Below are 22876 nucleotides of genomic sequence, written 5' to 3'. Positions count from 1 at the left end.
AGATTGAAAGAATAATACAACAAAACTCGGGAATGAAGAAGATATTAACGCGAACACAAGGAGGATACCGACCCTTAAAGAGGGGTCGAGACGGACCCGAACAGCCGAGACAGAAGAGGAGGTACGAGCCGCCCAGGGAACAACCCCCACACCTGAACCGAAATCCATCGGGGAACGACTGAGGACCACCTCACCCCCAGGAGGAGTCATCTCACATGTTTTATTTGATACACATAAATATGGGAAAATTGCTTTTTTGGTCCTGTATGTTTGTCACTTTGTGATTTTGGTCCTTTATATTTTCAGATTGCAGTTTTAGTCCGCTATCTTTATTTTTTTGGCAATTTTAGTCCTTTTTCCGATGTGGCGCTGACGTGGCACCAATTCAATGCTGATGTGGAGCTGACGTGTACAGTGCCACGTCAGCATTTTTGAAGAAAAAGGACCGAAATTGCCAAAAATCGAAACATACAGGACTAAAACTGAAATGTGAAAACATAAAGGACCAAAATCGCAAAGTGACAAACATACAGGACTAAATTTGCAATTTTCCCCATAAATATTTTGGGATCATTCGGCTCAGTTTATTGAAGAAACTGATTCGTTGATTACCGGTTCGAAGTAAATTATTTGATGCGAAATTTTTAAACGCATCAGTAAATATTTGACCTTCGATTTTTGATTTTTTAGTTTTATTTTCTTTTTTTTTTTTTGGAAGCATTTAGTTTTATTTTCTTAAAATAGAAATAATACTACATTTAAATATAATAGTGAAAACTAGCTATCTTATTTTATAATTTAAAAAAGGAAGGGTAAGTCCATAAATTATATATATACCCTTCCTTTTTTAAATTATAAAAAAAGATAGCTAGTTTTCACTATTATATTTAAATGTAGTATTATTTCTATTTAAGAAAATAAAACTAAAAAATGGAGCTTGATAAACCATCGTTATTTTTAATCTCATGTAGCTTCTATATATAAATTGAACTTAATTTAATTTATTATTTTTTGTAATTTTTAAAATGAGAATATTATTATGAAAATTAATTCCAACATTAATATAAACTCACCAATGCTCTTGATTCATATATATATTATTACTAGAACAATATCCCAATAAACATCTTATTAATTGTATCACAACATCTTAATGAAGAGAAAACAAACTAGCTAATATGTAAAGTATTACAACATAATCAAAATATATCCCATGCATAAAATCATTTGATAAATTAAGCACTTTCGAAATTAAATCAATTAAACTAATTAATTATTAATTAACCACCCTACAATTCGTTCTAATCTCTCCGTTATTAAGGCCAGTAAGCGGGCTTATGTTCCCCATCCTCACCATGGCAGCAGCGAAATCATTCCTGAAAGCAAAAGCGTTGCTGCTGTAAAGCCTAACCAGACCATCCTGCGACCCATTATTGAACAGCTCCTGGTCCGAGTGAAGAAGCCCGCGTCGGGTCAGCAGGTTGCTGTAATAACTGTTGTCGAACCGGTTCGGAGTGCCGACGTCGAGCTGGGCCAGGTTGGTGTCGCCGCCGGAGGCGGGGCAGATCCCTCGGCGGTTGGCGGCGAACACGGGGTTGATGTTGGTGTCGTTGTAGATGCGTGTGCGGAAGGTGGAGCACTGGGCGAAGCCGAAAGTGTGGCCGCCGGAGAGAGCCACCATGTCTCGGGCGCTGAGGCCTTTGGCGGCGAACATGGAGATGAGGGTGGAGAGGCCGGAGAATGGGGAAGGGATCTCCGAGTTGGCTCCGCTCAAGCTTGCTGTTCTTGCGTCCCTTCTGCCCAGTGGGACTACCCATGATGGGCCTCCTAGCTGCAGTACCATTTTCCAAAATTATTCATCAATGTTATTTAATTTATTTTATACTACGTGAGAACCCGAAGTCGCTATCTTTCGGTGCACTGCGTAAACCCTCAAACTTATAAAGCAATACTACAATAGCCTGCAAACTACATGCAAGCTATGTGCGACAAGACTAAAACACTACTCTTTTGGGCCGATGTTATTTAATTTATTGAAGTTATATATATATATATATATATGATTGCATGCATGGGAATTGAATTTTAATAAAATAATCAGTAGAATATTCAAAATGATGAATTGAAGGGGATGGAGATTGCACCAAGAAAACACCCTCTCTAGCAGCCAGGGCCAAAATATCTGCACATGAAACCGTGCCATTGCAAGCAGCATCGACTCGAGTTTTGATCGTGTCTATAACGTCGAATCCTCTGACCGAATTCCGGTTAGGGAATGCGGTCTTTTCGCCGGTGAACGTCGGTGTATCGTCTAGCAAGATCCCACCGTCACACCCCTATATATGATCAACACGAACAACATAAATACAATAACAAAGTTATATATCAAGCTAAAGTAAAGTGCATGAATCGAGACGAAAAGATCGAGTTCTCACATTAACGAAGCAGTCGTGGAAAAACAAACGAAGAATGGATGCACCAATCCTCAGTTCTCTGTTAATGGCTTCCCTCATTGTATTCCTAACGATGAGTTGCAGATTGGGGCAACTCGGATAGAAGTTGGGCGAGAGCTGTGCGTGAACACATGAGCCGCACACGAGCAATAACATGATCACGGTGGATGCATTTGAAATGGAAGCCATATATGAGAGTGATTAATTATATATTAACGAGCTTTGATTAATTTGTGATAGAATTGTTTTAAGGGGATTTGGGGTGATGAAATTTGCATGCAATTTATCACCTTTTTATAGGCAAAAATTATTATTGGTATACGGTGTGTATGTAGGTGAATAATACGTATAAATTGTTTTTCAAAGTTTGCTGCTGCTAACGCGTTTCCATGGAGAAAAATTGGAGCGGGATAATTTAGCGAGATCAGGAAATATTAAAAGAGTGTAGTAAAGAAGCCCAAGGGTTGACTTATATAATATTTTAAGTCAAGTCATATATTATATCGAGGCTTCCTTAAAAACAAAGAAAATATATTATCTGTTGTGAAAAAGTAAAAATTTACGGTAAAAAGTAAAAACTCAAAAACTCAAAATTTATCAAATTCTACACTTTATAAAATTTTTCTCTCTTCACAATTGTGTTTTTCTACACAAATGGAGAGACCTATTTATAGATCTCAATTGGAGATTAGTCAAAAATTAATACATCATTAATTACATCATCACACACTAATTTTCAATATTTTACAACTCAATTTTCAACTTTCAACCTTCAACATTCAACAATAAATAATAATATATATTTATATATATTTTCAACACTCCCCCTTGTGATGATGATCATGATAGAATGACTATCTCCATTACGTGTTGTATACTGCCTCGTTAAAAACCTTACTAGGAAAAACCCATTGGGACAAAAACCATAGTAAGGAAAAAAGAGTGCAGCCACGTAAACTCCCCCTGATGTCAACATGAATGATTCTTCACATATTTCGTAGATTGCGCATCCCAATATTATAAATGTGTTTTCTGAATATCGCCGTGGAAAGTGCCTTTGTGAAGAGATCGGATGAGTTCTCACTTGATTGAATGTAACAGATATCAATATCTTTATTCTTCTCCAGCTCTTGAGTGTATGCAAAGAATTTAGGAGGAATATGTTTAGTTCTGTCACTTTTGATGTATCCTTCTTTCATTTGGGCAACACATGCGGCATTATCTTCATACAGTGTGATTGGATTCTTGTCCACTGATAATCCGCAAGAAGTTTGGATATGCCGAGTCATTGATTTAAGCCAGACACATTCACGGCTTGCTTCATGTAGTGCAATAATCTCGGCATGATTTGATGAAGTTGTAACAAGTGTTTGTTTCTGTGATCGCCAAGAGATTGCAGTGCCTCCACGAGTAAATACATATCCGGTTTGGGAACGTGCCTTATGTGGATCAGATAAGTATCCAGCATCAGCATAACCAATTATTCTCTGATTTGTATCTTTTGGATACAAAAGTCCCAAATCCGTCGTTCCTCGTAAATAACGGAATATATGTTTAATTCCGTTCCAGTGCCTCTTCGTTGGACATGAACTGAATCTTGCCAATAAATTTACTGCAAAAGATATGTCTGGTCTAGTGCAATTTGCAAGATACATAAGGGCACCAATGGCACTTAGATATGGTACTTCAGGACCAAGAACAACTTCATCATCTTCACATGGACGAAATGGATCCTTTTCTATATTCAATGATCTGACAACCATTGGAGTACTTAAAGGATTTGATTGATCCATATTGAAACGTTTAAGGACCTTCTCTGTATAATTAGACTGGTGAACAAAAATTCCACATTCTTTTTGTTCAATTTGTAAACCAAGACAATACTTGGTTTTTCCAAGGTCTTTCATTTCAAATTCTTCCTTCAAGTATAACATCACTTCTTGAATTTCTTTATTCGTTCCAATGATGTTTAAATCATCAACATATACAGCAATAATCACGCATCCCGATGTTGTTTTCTTGATGAAAACACAAGGGCATATTGGATCATTTACATATTCCTTTTTCATCAAGTGTTCACTTAGCCGATTATACCACATTCGGCCGGATTGCTTTAACCCATACAATGATCTTTGTAATTTCACAGAATAAAATTCTCTGGGTTCTGAACTTTGTGCTTCTAGCATCTTAAATCCTTCAGGGATTTTCATGTATATATCACTATCAAGTGATCCGTATAAATAAGCTGTAACAACATCCATTAGACGCATGTCCAAGTTTTCAGACACTGCTAAACTGATCAAATACCGAAACGTAATTGCATCCATAACAGGAGAATATGTTTCTTCATAATCAATTCCAGGTCTTTGAGAAAAACCTTGTGCAACAAGTCGAGCTTTATATCTCACTATTTCATTTTTCTCATTTCTCTTTCGAATAAAAACCCATTTGTACCCAACAGGTTTAACACCTTTAGGTGTAAGGACTATAGGTCCAAAAACACTACGTTTATTTAGCGAATTTAATTCAACCTGGATGGCATCTTTCCATTTTGACCAATCCTTTCGAGTTTTGCATTCACCAAAAGATTTTGGTTCATTATCTTCATTTACGATGTCACATGCCACATTGTACGAAAATATCTCATCAATATCTTGTACATTCTTTCGGTTCCATATTTTTCCAGTATTAATATAATTGATAGAGATTTCATGATTCTCGTCAGTTTGTGGTTCTGACAGAATATTTTCATCATCGTGTGTTTCTTCTGGAACACCATTTTCTATTTTCTGATCATCATTTTTCTCTATGTATTTTCTTTTCCGAGGATTTTTATCCTTTGAACCGATTGGCCTTCCACGCTTCAGGCGTTTTATGACATCATGAATGTCTTCATTTTGTTTCTTTGGAATTTCAACTCGAGCAGGGGCATTTACAGCAGGTATATATGATTTTGTTACCCCTTTTGTGTCTACAAATGCATCTGGCATTTGATTTGCTATTCTTTGCAAATGCACAATTTGCTGTACATCTTTATCACATTGTTTAGTTCTAGGATCCAAATGTAATAATGATGGTACATACCATGTGATTTTTTTTTTCGATGTGTTTCTTTTCTCCCCTAACATTGGGAAGTTATTTTCATCAAAATGACAATCAGCAAACCGTGCTGTAAACACATCGCATGTCTGAGCCTCAAGATATCTAATGATTGATGGACTATCATAGCCGATATAAATACCATTCTTTCTTTGAGGTCCCATTTTTGTTCTTTGAGGTGGTGCAATAGGCACATACACCATACATCAAAAAATTCTCAAATGAGAAATATCTGGTTCTTTGCCAAATACAAGCTGCAATGGGGAGTGTTTATGATATGCACTTGGCCTGATGCGAATCAATGCAGCAGCATGTAAAATTGCATGTCCCCATATAGAAATAGGGAGTTTCGTTCTCATAATCATTGGTCTAGCAATCAACTGCAGACGTTTAATCAATGATTCAGCTAATCCATTTTGTGTATGAACATGAGCTACAGGATGTTCAACAGTAATTCCCATCGACATACAATAGTCGTTAAAAGTCTGGGAAGTAAATTCTCCAGCATTATCAAGGCTTATTTTCTTGATCGTATATTCGGGAAATTGATTCCGCAATTTTATTATTTGAGCCATCAATTTTGCAAATGCCACATTCCGAGTGGACAATAAACATACATGTGACCATCTGCTAGAGGCATCGATCAATACCATAAAGTATCGAAATGGTCCACATGGTGGATGAATTGGCCCACAAATATCACCTTGAATACGTTCAAGAAATATGGGTGATTCCTTTTGGATTTTAGCTGGTGATGGTCTTATAATAAGTTTCCCCAGAGAACATGCCTTACACTGAAACTTATTATTCTGAAAGATCTTCTGGTCTTTCAGTGGATGACCACTTGTATTTTCTATAATCCTTCGCATCATTATTGAACCAGGATGTCCCAATCGATCATGCCAATTTGTTAGTATTGAAGAATTTCCAATAACCATATTTGATTCGATTGGACTTATATGTGTATAATGCAATCCAGTAGGGAGCATTGATAATTTCTCAACTACATATTTCTTTCCTGATTTATATGTAGTAAGACACATATATTTCTCATTTCCTTCGGTTATTGTTTCCGTATCATAATCATGAGAATATATATCATTAAAACTCAACAAATTTCTTTGTGATCGTGGTGAATATAAAGCACTATTTATCAAAAATTTTGTACCATTAGGTAACAAAAATTGTGCTTTGCCACATCCTTCAATCAAGTCTACAGGACCTGATATTGTATTCACCATTGTTTTTGTTGGTTTTAATTCCAAGAAATATTTTTCATTTCTGAGGATAGTGTGCATTGTACCACTATCTGGTATGCAAACTTCCAGTGCATTATTTCCATCTTTGATCATAGCATTTTCCATAATGATCTTCAAAAACAATATGCAATAAAATGAATTAAGAAAGATACATGCAAACAATACATGCAAAATATAATATGTTTTATAAAATAAAAATTACATTGTTACATTCTTTTCCCACCAGTATATTTAATCAATATCTTCAAAATCATTCAAAAAGTAGGCAGCATCTAAATTCATTGAACCACTTGCATGATCAATGTTTTCAGTAAAATTGGTCTCTTTTTCTTTCCCCTTTATTGAATCTTTATAGAGCTTACACAGATGCTCAGGGGCTCGACAAGTTCTTGACCAATGTCCTGGAGTGCCACATCTATAACAAACACTCTCAATTCTTTTTGGATGATTTTTATTTTCACCCGTATTATCATGCTGCCTCTTTTGTGGGTGGTTCGTGACGTTCCTTTGAGATGAGTTATTGAAATAACTATCTCTTTTATTTTCAAATCCACGGCCTCGACCACGACCGCGATCATTTCTACGCCCACGTCCACGCCCACGTCCTCGTCCACGACCTCGACCAAAATCTTGCCTATATCTTTGATTTTGGTTTTCATTTTTACTTACGACATTTGCTTCAGGAAATGCCGTTGAACCAGTAGGTCTGGACTGATGATTTCTCATGAGCAATTCATTATTCTTTTCCGCCACGAGTAAACATGCGATGAGTTCTGAGTATCTTGAAAATCCACGCACTCTATATTGCTGTTGTAGAGTTATATTTGATGCGTGGAATGTGGAAAATGTCTTTTCAAGCATTTCCATCTCAGTAATATTATGCCCACAAAATTTCAGCTGTGAGACAATTCGATACATCGCAGAATTATAATCACTCACCTTTTTAAAATCTTGGAATCTTAAAGTATTCCATTCATCTCGTGCGGTCGGAAGTATAACTTCCCGTATATGCTCAAAACGTTCTTTTAACCCTTTCCACAAAATCATTGGGTCTTTTTCGGTCAAATATTCACATTTCAACCCCTCATCAAGATGTCTGCGTAAAAATATCATCGCTTTTGCTTTATCTTGTGAGGATGATATGTTATTTTCTTTGATAGTTTCGTTAAGACCCAATGACTCGAGATGCATTTCTACATCGAGGGTCCATGGCATATAATTCTTTCCGGTTATATCAAGTGCAATGAATTCGAGTTTCGCCAAGTTCGACATGGTGGTACTAGAAAATAACAATGCATTTTATTAGTTAATTTCCATAAATATGACAATACAAAATAATGGAAGAACGTAAATTACAAGTGCGTATACAAATAGAGAAAAAATATGTGTTGGAAAATCGCTGGTGAGTAAAAGACTTGTGAGCATGATGATCATAGTCGTTATGAAAAATATCCTTATAAATGTCATCATCTCCATCTTCGAAAAAACCGAGGATAAAATATTTTGAGAGAAATAATGAATTTGGTGTGATTGAAAATGAGTTTGAGTGAACATATTTATAGGGCAAAAACTAGCCGTTTTGTTACCGTTTGTGACCGATGGGGGTAAAGAAAAAATTGAGTATGTGTTGAATAAAAATTCGTGATAATCATGTAATGCATATAATGATAATCATAATTAAATAATTATGTATATCATATCACATTATTATAAGGTCAGTGTCGTAGACAGCCTTTTATATAATGTTGTGAAATTATACCAATATAGTTAGTATAAAGTCAGGTATAGTATATCATATCACATTATTATAAGATCGGTGTCGTAGACAACCTTTTATATAATAACATGAGATTATACAAATATGGTTAGTATATAAATACACAATAATATATATCATATCACGTTATTATAAGGTCAGTGTCATAGACAACCTTTTATATAATAACATGAAATTATATATTAATATAGTTAATATATATATACATAATAAATATATATCACGTTATTGTTTAAAAACCTTAGAGGCTTTTATACTTGTCGTATCCCTTACCGGGAGTGTGGGATGTCGTCTTAACATCCTCCCAGGATTTATAACAAGTTTTGAAAAAAAACTTATTTTTTCATAACATGATATTATATATTAATATATACACAATAAAAATATATAAACAGTAAAATAAAAATTCTTACTTGTTGAATATTTTTGACTTCTTCTTGTATTTTGGAGCGTCGGAAAATATAGAGAACCTTCGAGCGATCGTGCTGATAACGTGTTGTGAAAAAGTAAAAATTTACGGTAAAAAGTAAAAACTCAAAAACTCAAAATTTATCAAATTCTACACTTTATAAAATTTTTCTCTCTTCACAATTGTGTTTTTCTACACAAATGGAGAGACCTATTTATAGATCTCAATTGGAGATTAGTCAAAAATTAATACATCATTAATTACATCATCACACACTAATTTTCAATATTTTACAACTCAATTTTCAACTTTCAACCTTCAACATTCAACAATAAATAATAATATATATTTATATATATTTTCAACATTATCTTCTTTCATGCCGGGATTCGTATAGTAGTTTCATGCAAAAAACATTACTTGATCGCATATCATTATTTTTTTTTTCGTTTTATCTTATATATATTTGATTAAAGTTTTATAAAATAATTAAAGGTATAACTCATCATGTTATTTATTTATATAACAATTTATCGTTCATATATCATGCATCTTTCGACATCTTATTAACCAAATGATGTCTTTGTTTCAATATTATTTGAGATTATATTTGCAACTAATCATTAAAATTGAAAAGTGTTCTATGGGATTAAATATTAGGTTGTGTAATTTGGATTTATTGATTAATTGATCATATATATTGTTGTTGTTTTAAAAAATAAGACATAAATTCTTAATTCAAATCCACTCCTTATACATACATATATATTATATATACACGCTCACACACATACACGCACGCACAATATTTCATGCATTTCAAGTTCACTCAACAATGAGTGTTGCTTCAAATTTATTAGTACTTTGTATTACCATTGTGTTAATAAATAATGATTTAAATGTATGATATGTTGTTTTATTATAAGCGGTAAAATATAATCGAAATATATTTCTCCAAATACACCTTTAAATTATATTATCATTTAATATTTGTCTAGATTGAACGTAAAGAAGGTAATGCGATTCATTGAGAAGGTATAAGGTACGTAAAGAACGTTATTTTTTTAAAAAATGAACCGAATTTAAATTTTTGTGTGTGTAGATTCTGAAAGATACGACTTTACAGCCTGAAGCCATGAACTTCTCCTTAATTAATTCAAGAGTATTGATGTAAACTGGATATATCAACATAAGATCGTATCACACAATAAAAATAATTAAAATAAAAAACGGATTAAAATTAAAATTTGATAAAATATAAGTCAAAACTCGCAAAGAAAACAAATATGCAGGACCAAATTTTTTTTCTTTATTTAATTAATTACTTTTAAGATCATAACGCATCACACTTTGTTGAAAAAATATTTCTACTTTAGGGTGGTCACATTTAAATTTAAACTTTTTTTCTTTTTCTAGAATTGCATGTGAGTGACTGGGATAGGTCTACCTTGTATAATAATAATATTAATAATAATAACTTTTTCCACCAATTCAAAGTCTACATGCATATATGTTTGGAGGCATCTTCAGATTAGATAACCCAACAACTAAAGCAATGTCAGCAAACGCCAAGTGAACGAATTTTAGTCATTTTCTTCATATATTGCTGAATAAAAATAATTAATAAGTAATATATATTTTATCAAAAAAATAAAAGAAATATATTTCTACACACGCGTCATTAGGTATGATTATATATTATTATTTTTCATACAATTTTTTTAGTACATTAATAAAAATTGAAATATAAATCCTTTTTATTTTTTTCCAGTGACCACATTTTGTAAAAAAAGAAAAATAAAAAAAGAAGAAGTTGTGCATGCATTTTAAACTTGTGTAAATACTAAGAATATATAATTTTAAAAAAAACCACAAATAAGGGTTAATTTCAACATTTTTTTAGTGAAACAACACGTGATAATATTTCGAGAAAGAAAAAGATTATACAAGACAAAATATTGTTTGGTGATCAAGACAAGATATATATGGATTTAAAAAAAAATGCTATTTGAAAGGATAAGTCATTTTCCTAAAAATATATATATGAATAATATGCATTAAATGCAATTGGTAGATTGAAAAAAAATATATTTCAAAGTGGAAAAAAAAAGATTTTATATAATAGACACATAATAAAAAATTTTATTCTACGTTGACTTTGACAAAGTTGTATAATTAATTTTACACTGGATTTTGGTAATCATATATAACTGGAGTGGGACAATGTCTTCTATACACAAGCTTTTTCGTCCCTTAATTAATTCGACTGGTGAAGCTTCAAAAGTCTAACGAGTCAAGTTGTGAAACATTCATTTTCCTTATAAATATAATATTTTTGAAAGAAATTGAACCAAATCTACTACAATTGCATGTGTTGACTAAAGTTCCAAAATTAAGCTACACCGTCGTTGCTGTATTTATCATGCTTGATATTTATCTCCCGATTTTAGTCGTTTAATGATAAAATTCGAATCAAATCAGTTCTAATCTTTTTTTCAATTAATAATTAAAAACCAAACCTAGGTTTTGATTGGATTCGGATCAACTTGGTTTGGATGATCTTAATTTATGTTTAAATAAATTTTTTAAACTATTTTTAAACATGATATTAATTTTTTAAACTAGCTACCTATAATAATTAGATATAAATATAAAGTTTTAATTCCAAGAGTTATTTAGTTTTTGAGTTAGGACTCAAATTTTAATAAGTTGCATTCGTATAAACTATTAATATGTTTTGAGTATCATCTATTTCATAATATACTAACATAATCATACACACGCGTTGCGTGTGTATAAAATCATATAATATATATCATATTATATGTTATGTATCAATATTATTTTTTCGATAATATTTAAATTTATTTTTTTATTTATAAAATAATATAATAATAAATTTAAAATTTATTTATCAATTTATCTTATTTATAATATTTAGTTGAGAAAAATATGAAAATTTGAAATATAAAAATTTCAAAAAAAAACAAAATAAAAATAAAAGTGTAATATTTATATCATATAAGGGCAATTTCGGCAAATGAAAAGATGGTGTCTAAGGGGAAATTTTTTATATATAGGCAGAGATTACTAATTTTAAACTATTAATCCAAATTAGATTCAAAAAAAATAAACTATTCATCCAAATTACGAGAAAAATGCTCGATGGATTTGGTATCTGAAAGCTGAAGCCTGAAAACATACATTTGTATTTACAAAATATAATTTTAATTCAAAAATAAATAAATATAGAGAAAAGAAATATAACCATGCTCTAGAGAATAAAGATACAGTGAAAGGCGAAAAAAGTGAAGCAAACACTAATTGTGACAATAAGATACAAATACTCACAGTTAAAGCAGTCTCCCTTCCTCAAAGCTAACATATATAATTCACGCTATAATTTCTCCCTATGTTTCAATACCATATAGAAACTTAGGGGAAGGAAAAAGCATTTTAATACAAGAGAATTCTGTTCTATCCACCTTGAAATTGAGATCTTGAATATTATGCATGTTGTCTTAAAACAAGTACCATGTCTTAGGAGATGGAGTTGGTATTGGTATTGAAACTGAGGGTGTTACCAGGCTTTGAAGGCTTGTGGTGCTTGACTAAAGGGACGAGTGACTGCACAACATCCACCATGAGAGGTCTATAATCCGCCTCCGGTTGGACACACATGGCAGCAATGGCGGCGACTTGAATCACCTCTTTCATTGAGTGCTGACCCTCTAACGCCGGATCCATGATTTCACCCACCTTTTCTCTATCTGTTAGCTTGGGCAAGGCCTATTGCCAAAATCAAGAGCAAGAGAATCACACATTATACAATAATAGTATTGAGCCGCGACGTCTCAGTGAGACTGCATTGTGGAACCATGTCATGGATGGTTTTGTAACTAGCCCTCTCACTCAGAGGATTTGATGCAATTTATGCCTTAGTTTAGAAAAGATAGAGCAGAAATGTGCTAGATATTATATCAAACGTTACTTGCAAGAAAATATTGATTGTATGTTGCTTTGCCAAAAGTTATAATTGGTGTGAAAGAGAAGTACCCATGAAACAAGAACACCTTCCCCAGGAGGCCTATTCATGTCTACTGGGACTCGGCCTGTTAGCAACTCAAGGAGCACGATTCCATAGCTATACACGTCGGATTTTGTTGTCAGATGTCCAGTTAGAGCGTATCTACCATAAAATTTTCACAAACATCATACTTCCAAGTCATGAAAAATAACTTAGTTAGATATGAAAAGGGTACTTCAAACCATGGATCACAGTCTTACTCAGGTGCAACGTATCCCTGAGTGCCCAAGACTCGTGTAGAGACATGTCCACCAGCTTTCTCAGAGCCAAGTTTGGCCAATCCGAAATCGGAAACTTTGGCATGAAAGTTTTCATCAAGAAGGATATTGCTGCTTTTGAAATCTCGATGTATCACTGGAGGACTAACATGTTCATGCAGATACTCCAAACCTTTCGCTGCCTCTAAAGCTATCCGCAATCTAATGTCCCAGTTCAGTTTCGATGAAGCGGTTTTAGAACCTGAAAGTTCTGTATGAATCAAAGTGTTTATACACAAATCCATTGACAAAAGACAAGTACATCATCCATCGTTGATAGAAATCATTACACGTAACAACGGAGACCAAAAAACATCAGACTTGAAAGAGAAAAACTAAGTACTTACCATTAATGACGGGGTACAAATGTTCCTGCAGACCTCCATTGGCCATGAACTCATAAACCAGCATCTTATGGTTGAATTCTGAGCAATACCCAACTAAAGGCAGCAAATAAGGCGAACACAATCGACCCAACAACTCTACCTATCATTTCATGCAACCAAGAATCATCCAAACAACATAATGAAACCTTAAATTCAACATTTCAAAAGATAAACTTTGCCGATATTAGACCTCAACAGTAAACTCCTCTTCCCCCTGCTTTCCAGCTTGATCCATCAGCTTAACTGCAACTCTCCTCCCATTTTGAAGCACTACTTTATACACTGATCCGAATGCACCGTGCCCAATCACATTAGATTTCCCTAATCCACCAGTGGCCAAATGCAGCTGCTTGAAAGTAAACACTTCGAGTCCTCTATCAGTAGTAACTTCAACTTTCACAACATTGCCAGTTTTGGACTCATAATCAGTCCCTCCTAGAAAATGACACAAATGCAGTTCAAGAAACAGGAAATAATTTGTGAAACCCACTAAAATTTATTTTATCAGCAGGGGGAACTGGGAACTTCAAATGAGGTAAAACTGTCAATTTTCCTGGCTCTTTTCTTGGACTTTAGCATAAATCTTGGTAATATCATATTTTTTTAAGCCCATGTCCATACCCCACATTCTTTGACCAAAAAAATGAAGCACTAAACATAACAAGGACCACAATGAAAACAGCCAAACAATCGTATATGTATCACCAATATTCTCGATTCTCACCTGAAAATTTCAAGAACCACTGTTGCAAATCACCAAAAACAACAACACGCGTCTTATTTCCCCACTCAAAACAACATCCTTAAGATTTCCCCGAGTTACCATAACAGAAAAGACCCCATATGTTTCAAAATGTAGAGAGTACATATATTTTCAGTCGATAATTGCTGAAATGGAGTAAACAAGTGTAAAGATACCAACTTTTTCGTTGGGTGGTGCAGCGCTTGGAGAGTTTGTATCTCAGGTAGCAGTAGTAACTGAATGTCACAAGCAATGAAGCAACTGCAACTGATGCAAGAACCAAGATTGCAGCCAACACCATGTGCTCCTTCTTCTTGTAGTCATCATCAATTTCAGTTCCCATTAAACCAGAATGAATCAAGAAAATGGTATTGAGGAAGGAGAGAGAAAGGAGACACAGAGCGGTCTTTTCAAGTATAAGTTTGAAGTGAAACAGAGGTTCCCATCTTCCCATTCGCTGACAGTAACAATTATAATTTTGTTTTTTTTAAAATAAAATTATAAAACCATTAAGAAAATGGGGGAAAAAAAATAGACTTGTAGTTGGATCAATAAAAAATGTGAAAGTAGGTTAAATCCATCGGATCCCTTCTATCATATAAAAAAGTGGATTGAGATGTTAATTTTCCAAGTCACAAAATGACAGGCTTCTAACGATTGGTTGTGATAGGTTAAGGGTCAGTCTGTCCTAACCTGCCAAATTATAAATGATTTCGTCGAGTTGATCTGTCATGTCATCTAAAATAGCTAGATTGAATATGTTAATATTTTCCCAACTTGTTTAAAAGGTAGCCGGCTCTATCTTACCTAATGATGGATCACAACGAATTATGGATCGACCACTCTACTAACTTGTCTTGTGTCTCTCAAATTAATATCCTCTTATAAATCCAATGGTTCATCTGGATTTAATTCAGTTTTTACTGGTAATATCTCACATTTTGATTATATAAAACTTTTAGCTTGACTAAGCATGGAAAATTGGACTAACAAAGAAATACTCACACTTAAATAAATCCTCTATTCCATGTCGCTTTGATTCTCTTTCTTGGTTTTGTGTTTGTCTTGTTACTAGCGTTTCAAAACCTTGACGAATCACTCAAGTTCCATATCTAGTGAGAATCTTGAACGACCCCAAGCTACTCATGAAATTTAAAACCAATTATATATTTTATTAAAAATTATAATAAATGTATTCAAATTTTTGAAAATAATAATAGTAATAAAGAACAAATGTATAGAGTAGATATAATTCCAAGTTTCCAAATCCTAGAGCTGCAATAGTCAATTTCATATCATACTTTACAATAATCTCATTGTTCTTGAAAAACGACGAGCGTCACATGTGAAGATATTCCATAGTTTGTTTTTAGTAAAAGTTCGATTTGAAATTATTCATCATTCATGTTTACAAGTTCGATTTATTATTTTATGCTACAGTGATATATTATTTGATGCTTTTTTAGTAAATAAAACTGATATTGCATAATGAAATCCTCCAGATTTTAAATTTGTAAAATTCAATTCAAATGGATTCATGAAAAACACTAAAAAAAAGGTTACATCTTTAAAACCCATTCACTGTAAAAATGGATAAATTAAATTTTCTCCCCTTTAAAGAATGTCCTAAAAAGTCTGATCTTACTCCAAAATAAAATAAAAAATCATATTTCAAGTTTCTATCTCTCATTGAACAGAATATTACACAAGATTCTGTTTGTTTTTCAAGAACATCTAGCGTGACTTGAACTTATGGTCTAAATCCTGAAAGGCCAATTATTCCATCTCTCGACTAATTGGTTGGACATATGAGATTTAGTAAAAATATCGAATCAAAGACAATTCCGGTTGTCATTGCAACTGTGATCGCGTGTATCGGTCTGCTGCCATAGACAAAGATTGTATTGAAATAGGGTATGATTGACCCATCTGCACATTTTCAAGAACAAACCAAATTACTGTTGAAGCAAATAAAGAAAGTGTCGAAAGAAGCTATGGCAGAAAAACATAAAATGCAAACATGTGATGCCTTCAAAGCTGTTCAAGCATGTGTAGTTTTGGCTCTAACAACATATGGAAACAAAATGCAACTTGAAAATGATTTGATGTGCTATTGAAAAACAGGAATAATCCGGATTATAGCCAATGCTATCATTCTTCTTTTTTTTTTTCCAGATTGTGTATCTAGAACTTATAAACAACTAACAGATTCCACCGAAGAATCCATTGTTATCTACATCTTTAATGTTCTGATCATTTGAAAATAATTATTCAACTCCCAAGTGCTACTCACTAATTCATCGTTTACTCACTTTTCTAATTCACATCCATATCACCTATTTCAGTCATCCATATACAAGCTAACAATCAGTGGGATCTATTTACTTAGGTCATGGATAAAAAGTGTTGCCCGTTATTATACTCCCTCCGTTCCAAATATAAGCTAATTTGCTTTTTCACACAAATTATCATTGAATTTTGTTTTGCAAACTTAATATTTTATCATTATTTAACTCATTCAAAAAATTGTTGCACGTTTTCCAAATCTTAGTTAATAAGGGTAAAAAAACAAGTAAAAAATGCTACTAAAGGTAGAAACTGACTATATATTTGGGATAACCAAAAAAGAAAAAGAGGTCTATAATATTGAGACGGTGGGAATAGTTGATTACAATGGCAGAAGATTAAAATTAAGTGGGAATTATCGTGCTGAAATGAATATAGACATATACAATTATATATACATATGTGTGTGTGTGTGTGTGTGTGTGTGTGTAAAAGAAAAGAAAAAAGCACGTGCTAATGGCTACCTGTCATATATCAAAGTTTTAAAAATAAAATTTCAAGTAAACTCTGATCAAGAAAAAACAGCACCTCCTCGTTAACAATTTCCAGTTCTAGCCAGAAGAAATATGATATACAACTATCTCTAAAGCCTATGAGGGCATATCATCTCAAAATATTACCAAATCCTAATGGGCAAAATATGGTCACATTAGCAAGTGCAAGATTTCAGTTGCCTATGCTAAACTTTTTAAAACATTGTCATAAATGTATTCAGTCAGGTGAATAATTTTCTATCAGCAAAAGATTAAAAAAGAAGCAGGACATGAGCTCACCGTGCTGCAAATATGGAAAGAGTCTACATAACCAGCATACTTGGAACCTGCATATAGCATAGAAAATTTCTATAAACCAAGGAAAATCAAACCGCAACAAGGAAACTTTGCAGCTGAAATGCAATTGCACTCGTTAATTTACACTTTACAGTCAGCGCCTGATCAAAGCATGTTCAGGCACATATTTCATTTAGGTATCTTTGCCAAAATCTGAATTTTTTAGCATCACACACTCATTAGACAAGCCACGGACAGCACTTAATTACCATGCAAAGAATATTTTCATCACAAAATATGCTTAGCAGGCCGCACACAAAAAAAACCCACTAAATGCCTTTTATACAAAATAAATACAGACACAGACACTTCTCCTAATATTTACAATCACCCGAAACATTCCTCATTAGCCTAGGATAAATTGACATGAAAAAAAAATTAGAATCAACCATAAAGCAAAGAAATTCGGAGGACAGTACACCAGAGAATCCTTTCCATCAGCATTTCTGAACCTGAAAATACTATGTATGCTTCTTGGAAAAATCTTCACATGTGATTCTTATATTGTTGGCTATCAGCGTCATAACAGGAAACAAGTCGCTTTCATTATACTAATTTTCACTAGAAAGGTGTTAGAACTTAGAATTGCACCGCAAGGACTATTTATAACTGTGAATACATACAGAATAATTATATTTAAATTAAAATTTCCCGTATCACGCAGTTAAAATTTTTCCTCATCACCGTACCCTTGATGTACCACAAATTAACCTGTTCATTTCACACAAACTTTTCTTTTATTACCAAAATTCAGAAATAATGAAATGGCGAACATGAAACCATCAACACTTACTCTTTTTTAAACCAGCAGGCTTTGCGAGTAAAAGAGCATTCACAAATGCGCCAATATTTGCCCGTAAGGCATCCTCTGTAAAGCTTAGCTGCAAGTGGGAAGTGAACATCAAGCATATTCATGCTGCATAAAACTCTATGAAAATAAACCTGAAGCTAGCAAATATGATTATAGGCACAACAAACTATACCTTCCCCAGACCTACATGTACAATTGCAGTTTTATCTTTCTTAAAAAGAATACTTTGCTCTTTTGCTTCTTTGACTGCCCGAGATATATCATTAGTCACAGTACCTTTCTGCACTTTAAACTGCTTATGAGATCATCACCGCCTATATGACACATAAGAAGATAAATGTTGATACCACTTACCTTTGCATCTGGCATCAGTTGTTTCAGATTTCTTGACAACTATGAAAAAGGTAGAGATACTGGTCAGATGAAGAAGTCTAAAAGAAAAGGCAGATATTTTAAAATTGCAATACCTTTTTCACATGCTCCATCATGGATGGCGTAGCAACACATTTGTCAAAATCTACCTTTAGTCCACCTGCATGTGAACAGGGCAAAGTAGTTCAGTTGGCTTATAAGAAGCTCGAAAACATTAATGAAGTCTAGATGGCATTCAAATATTGTGAATGTATTTTTCGCACAAAAAGTTCTTTGCAAAAACTGTCAAGTTACTTATAAATTTTATACTGTGCCATTTGAGGAAAAAGAAGACCAATAAAGAGCATGTCTATTAAATATTTTTACGAGATTGCTCCATGAGGCTTCAAGGATGGTAAAGTAAGATCAAATGTCAAAAGTATAATGACATTAGCATATGAATTTTGGTTTTATGCACGCGAATCAGCGCATGTATTGGGACACAACAAAGATAATGATTAATCACCGGTTCGAATATTCTCCACAAGTTCTGGGCCACCAACAACATCTGCTCCAGCTTCTTGTGCCTCAGCTGCAGCAGTTCCTTCAGCAAAGGCAGCCACTCGATATGTCTAATATCAGATAAAGTATTAAAACAGTAAGATCGTGACCCCCAATCTTGTATTTTAAGGAATAATAGATTATACCTTTCCAAAACCATGCGGGAGCCGTACAAAACCATTCAGCTTCTGTAATCAACAAGAAACATAGAAAGATGAATAATGTTCAAGTCTAACACTCAAACGTCGCAGAACAATTTGAATACACCAATTATCCAGGTGTTAATACACCTATAAATCTCCTGGTGTTAATTAAAGGATTTCATTGATATGTTTCCAGAAGAAAAAAGGTCTTTTAAGGAACATATTAAAATCAAATAAAAATATGTTTTAGTGATAGTTCCATAAAATAAAGATAAACACACTTCTTATCACGTGCTCAAAAATTAAGAACATACTTTAGCACATGGTTTTCAACAAATCAGAAATAAAACAAGTAAAAATAACAAGAAAGACAGCACTTCCACATTTTTCAATCCAGTGATCGTCGATGACTGAAGTCACTGAACAGTAGATATTGGTCCATTAATCATTATTATATGAATCCATTACATCTTTTGCAATATGCAAATGATTAATTGACAATTTACTGACTTTAATAGCGCCAAATAAGGGCATGGGGATCTCCACAACTCTATCCTTAGGCCCAAATCTCAATATGGCGGTTCAACTTAAGATCTTAGTCAACTTGGTTAAATGTTCATCACATCTTTGGCATTTCACTGATGACCGGGGCTAATTGAAACTGTTAGATTAAATCCTACCTATCAAAACATAACAAAAGAAGCCCCTGGAATCGGGTCCACCATAGAGAAGGTGGCAACTTCTACTTTAGATATAAGGATTGCTAGACATAAGAATATTCATAAACAAGTGTACAAGGTATGCAGACACCATGAACATATGCCAACCAGATTAAAATTAATCTTCCCACATGACAAGGAGTTTATCGGCAAACAAAATAATCCATATATGACTCTGGAGTATGATCAAAAAGAGATGTACAGAATCTAATTTGAAGGGATGTTATATGTTTCAATCCAATCAAATTCAATCCACTTGATAGATTCATGAGTTGGAATTTGAAATCTGTTCGTTCTTTGAGCCAATCATGAATATTCAGTGGGTAGAAATTTCATTGCTCCTGCACCAAACTTTGTTTTATCGACCTTGACTTTTAACATTCTTTAATTACTCTCACTCATACAGTTGGTACACAAAGGAGTGTAATAACACAATCATTTTGAAAAAGTAAGTTTACAATCACTAGCGTTCAAGGGGAAGCTTAACTTCACTACCATATGAACTAGATCTATATCACTCAACGATAAAAACTATATAGTAAAGAACAAAAAATGTGTCATGTTTCTTGGATAATATTGCTTAAAAAATACAAAATTTTGTTTTATCCTATTCACACAATTATAATTGTCCATAAAAAAGAATTTACCAGATCAGTTCGACGCAAATCAGGGGTCATTTTTACATGTGCTTCCAAAGTTTCATCAAATGCCTTTCCCGGACTAGACTGTAACATTATTATTACACAACATGAAAAGGCAGTCAGTATTGTTAAGGATTCTGCAACAACATAACAGATCAGACAATTTTCAAGCATCAATTTATTTCTTCGAAAAAGATAAGCCAAGCAAATTCTTATAAATTCCTAAATTCACTCACTCCAAAAGGTTCATCATGGAAAGGTGGGAATCATTGTCAATCATAAGTTTTGTTCATCATGCTGAAGCATTTCTAAGTAAAAGGAATGACAAGAATAACAAAGTTACAGTTGCAAAGTATGGGAAAGAGAAACGCACATTGTTCGCATCGATTTTAATAATAAAAAGATTTTCATTATTAAGATGTTAAGGTTATAAAAGATACACCAAACCGACTACAACCTTATTTTCCATCAATTCCAAAATAATTTATCTATTAATTATGTGCATATGAGAAAAGAACCTATAATATAAGTTATAAAACGTGAACCAAATAACTTCATGGATTACAACTCAGTTGACATTGAGGTTAGTGATGCCTTTTGCCTGAGACAATGAGCGGGCACCAAAGGGAGTTTAAAGGGATGGATTGCCTAGTTTTTCTATAATGAAAACTAAAGGTAAATTGATTACCCGATGTGAAAACATTCTCTCCAAGAACTAATTTTGAAACAGCCTTTTGTTTGACAAAAACCTCAAAGGAAAAAATAACTTACTAATTTCCCAGTATCCTAGTATATCCATAAGTCGGATAGTTATTTGAACATTATCTTAAGGATGCCAAATAACAAATTCTGATGTCAACAATGAACAGCGAAGACAAGATTATCTTTATGAGCTATGACCACCCTGGATGAATGACGATTATTTATGTCAACAATGATCCATGAATTCAATTTTAAATTTGTGTCCCAGGATGCAATATTATATCATTTATCAAATTTCATCATCTTGAACCAGACTAACAAATAAAATGCTGCATTGATGTCTAAATAAAACTTGAAACAGCTCCCATTAACAATAACTATAAAGAAAGCTTGAAAAGAAGTGACCTTGATGAGCTGAATCGCATCTTTCAAATCATAAATGACCTTGCCTTTCTTCTTACTGTCTCCATCGCTTTTCTCCGCCTTAATCAGTTTAGGAAACGGCAAATTCTCCTCCTCCGCCACCACCCGACTTCTCAACACCCCTGTTCTTCTCATAGCATTCCATCTCTGATCATCAATCCTCCGCCTCTCCCTCTCCAACTCCTCAGTTCCCACCCCCCTCTCCTCTTCTTCCGCCTTTATCCTGTCCTCAGGCAACGGGGCAACCCTGCTTGGGTACGATACCGGGGCAACAACGGAGGCATCCTTCATATACCGCATTTCATCCCGGGTCCACGATCGGATCTCTGGGTCAACAAAATTCCTGGTATCCCGTGATGAGGTTTGTGGTTGGGACGGAGAGGACTCTGAATGGGTTTCTGGGGTTGGGGGAGGTGAAGGTTTGGCTGGGTAGGAAATGGGTTGTATGGGTAGAGGTTTCCGAATGTTGGGATTGGGAGGTTCGGGAGCGGGTTGTTGGTTCGGAGATGGGTCTGGTTCAGATGAGAAGCGGCGGCCGAGAAAAGATAGTTGGCAAGATGGAGGTTGAGGGCAGAAGCAGCGGCGGCGAGTATGGAAGAGTAAGAGTTTCAAGGCCGCCATGGTCGGTTGGAGCGAGGCAGTCCGAGGGGGTTTTAGGAAGGCGGAGCACAGAGGTTCTGCTTCAAATTTAAAATTAAAAACAAAAAACAAAAATAAAAATAAAAAATATTTTTTTTTTGTTTTATTCAATTTATTATTTATTTATGTTAAAAATATATAACATTTTTTATTTTATTATTATTATTTTTTTATGACGTTACCCCAATCTTTTGGTGAGCACAGTTCACCTTGATCATAAGACACACATGAATTTAATGCA

General features: G+C 33.8%; 2 protein-coding genes and 1 pseudogene across 3 annotated transcripts; all 3 read right to left on the bottom strand.

Annotated features, from left to right (window-relative positions):
* Positions 1–1071: 1071 nt before the first annotated feature.
* On the bottom strand, positions 1072–2736 carry LOC140887907 (peroxidase P7-like). The gene is made up of 3 exons (XM_073295500.1): positions 2436–2736; positions 2145–2336; positions 1072–1831 (listed from the first exon to the last, which is right to left on the bottom strand). Exons 1-3 carry the CDS (start codon positions 2640–2642, stop codon positions 1277–1279), a joined length of 954 nt encoding a protein of 317 aa, XP_073151601.1. The 5' UTR covers positions 2643–2736; the 3' UTR covers positions 1072–1276.
* Positions 2737–12285: 9549 nt separating this feature from the next.
* Positions 12286–15060, bottom strand: LOC140891887 (probable serine/threonine-protein kinase PBL23; annotated as a pseudogene).
* Positions 15061–16043: 983 nt separating this feature from the next.
* Positions 16044–22664, bottom strand: LOC140891803 (uncharacterized). Of its 2 annotated transcripts, none has more exons than XM_073300452.1 (10): positions 21979–22664; positions 20878–20955; positions 19515–19556; positions 19334–19439; positions 18924–18988; positions 18811–18849; positions 18644–18736; positions 18439–18526; positions 17589–17635; positions 16044–16398 (listed from the first exon to the last, which is right to left on the bottom strand). In XM_073300452.1, the coding sequence occupies exons 1-10, from the start codon at positions 22615–22617 to the stop codon at positions 16321–16323; spliced, it is 1275 nt and encodes a 424-aa protein (XP_073156553.1). In that variant the 5' UTR covers positions 22618–22664; the 3' UTR covers positions 16044–16320. The 2 variants fall into 2 exon arrangements, with proteins under 2 accessions (XP_073156553.1, XP_073156552.1); XM_073300451.1 differs by having other exon boundaries at positions 16047–16398; positions 18629–18736.
* Positions 22665–22876: the final 212 nt, after the last annotated feature.

The sequence above is a fragment of the Henckelia pumila genome, chromosome 3 (genome assembly GCF_033568475.1).
Source record: "Henckelia pumila isolate YLH828 chromosome 3, ASM3356847v2, whole genome shotgun sequence".
NCBI classification, from domain to species: domain Eukaryota; kingdom Viridiplantae; phylum Streptophyta; class Magnoliopsida; order Lamiales; family Gesneriaceae; genus Henckelia; species Henckelia pumila.
Note: the sequence above shows the minus strand (reverse complement) of the source record. Positions and strands in the feature narration are given on the sequence as shown.